At 57.5% G+C, this 1,079-nt stretch overlaps 1 protein-coding gene across 1 annotated transcript in view; it reads right to left on the reverse strand.

Annotated features, from left to right (window-relative positions):
* Positions 1–1,079, reverse strand: part of LOC103088842 (pepsin A-like) — an 8,671-nt gene that overhangs the window by 1,404 nt on the left and 6,188 nt on the right. Inside the window, exon 7 of the mRNA XM_007462187.1 lies at positions 53–197. Within this exon, the coding sequence (XP_007462249.1) occupies positions 53–197 (145 nt within the window). The remainder of the gene's footprint in view (positions 1–52; positions 198–1,079) is intronic.

Raw genomic sequence — 1,079 nt, forward strand, 5'->3', positions numbered from 1 at the left:
GTGGCAGATCCACCATCTGGGTCTAGAACAAGGCGGTCAGGGCTGGACTTACACTGCCATAGGAATCCTCGCTGGCTCCAATGTAGCTCTGGATGTTGGCAATGGCATTGGTTGGGCCGGCCAGCAGAGAGGTACCGGTGTCAACAATGGCCTGGCAGCCAAAGATGCAAGCGATGGGCTCTCCAGACATGGTGATGCTGAGGTTGAGATGCAAGTCAGGGTCCCCGGAGCCCCCAGAGGGTGCGTCTCCCAAGGAGGAACCAGGTGACCCTGGAGGGTCCCTCTTCCCCATCCATTGGCCGATGCATAAAATTTCAGCTTCTCTCATTCACACACTCATTCATTCTATGCATTCATGTGTTCTACAAATATTTACTGAGTGCCTACTCTGTGTTAGGCACAGGAGATGCAAAGCCAAACAAGATGGGTGCACGGTATCTGGCTGCAGAGAGCTTCCACTCTGGCTGGAAAGATAAGTTGAGCGGGCTGGGCAGAGCATACGGCAAGGGAACGGGAACACAAGCCAGGGTGAGGGCGGTGGTGTGGAGAAACCCGGGAAGGCTTCTCAGGGAAGCAGACGCCCAGAGGTTGCTAGGGAGTGAGGAGTTGGAGGAGGGCGTCACAGGTAGAGGGGACACAGGGTGGGGAGTGATGGAGACACTGGAGTGATGGCCAGGTAAGTCCAGCCCTGACTGCCCTGTTCTAGACCCAAGGGGAGCAGGGGCGGGAGTTTGAGGAACTGATGGGATGTTAGCATGGCTGGGGCAGATGTAGGGTGACCAGCGTGTCCCAGTTTGCCTAGGACTGTCTTGGTTTTAGTACTGAAAGACCGGCATCCCAAGAGACTGCTCACTCCTGGGCAAACCTGGGCGATGGGTCACCCGAGCAGGCCAGCTGGGGGCAGAGCAGCCAGAGGGTGAGGCTGCCTGGGGACAGACAGGATTTGAAGGGGAAAGTGGGAGGAAATGGTTTGAAACAACTTCTCTGCCATTTTGCCCTGATCCTAGACCAAAAGTGACAGGCCCCCTAAAGGCCGAGATGTATGGACAGCGGGGGGGGGGGGGGCCCCCCCCCCCCCC

This window comes from Lipotes vexillifer, unplaced genomic scaffold (genome assembly GCF_000442215.2).
Source record: "Lipotes vexillifer unplaced genomic scaffold, Lipotes_vexillifer_v1.1 scaffold1129, whole genome shotgun sequence".
NCBI lineage: Eukaryota > Metazoa > Chordata > Mammalia > Artiodactyla > Lipotidae > Lipotes > Lipotes vexillifer.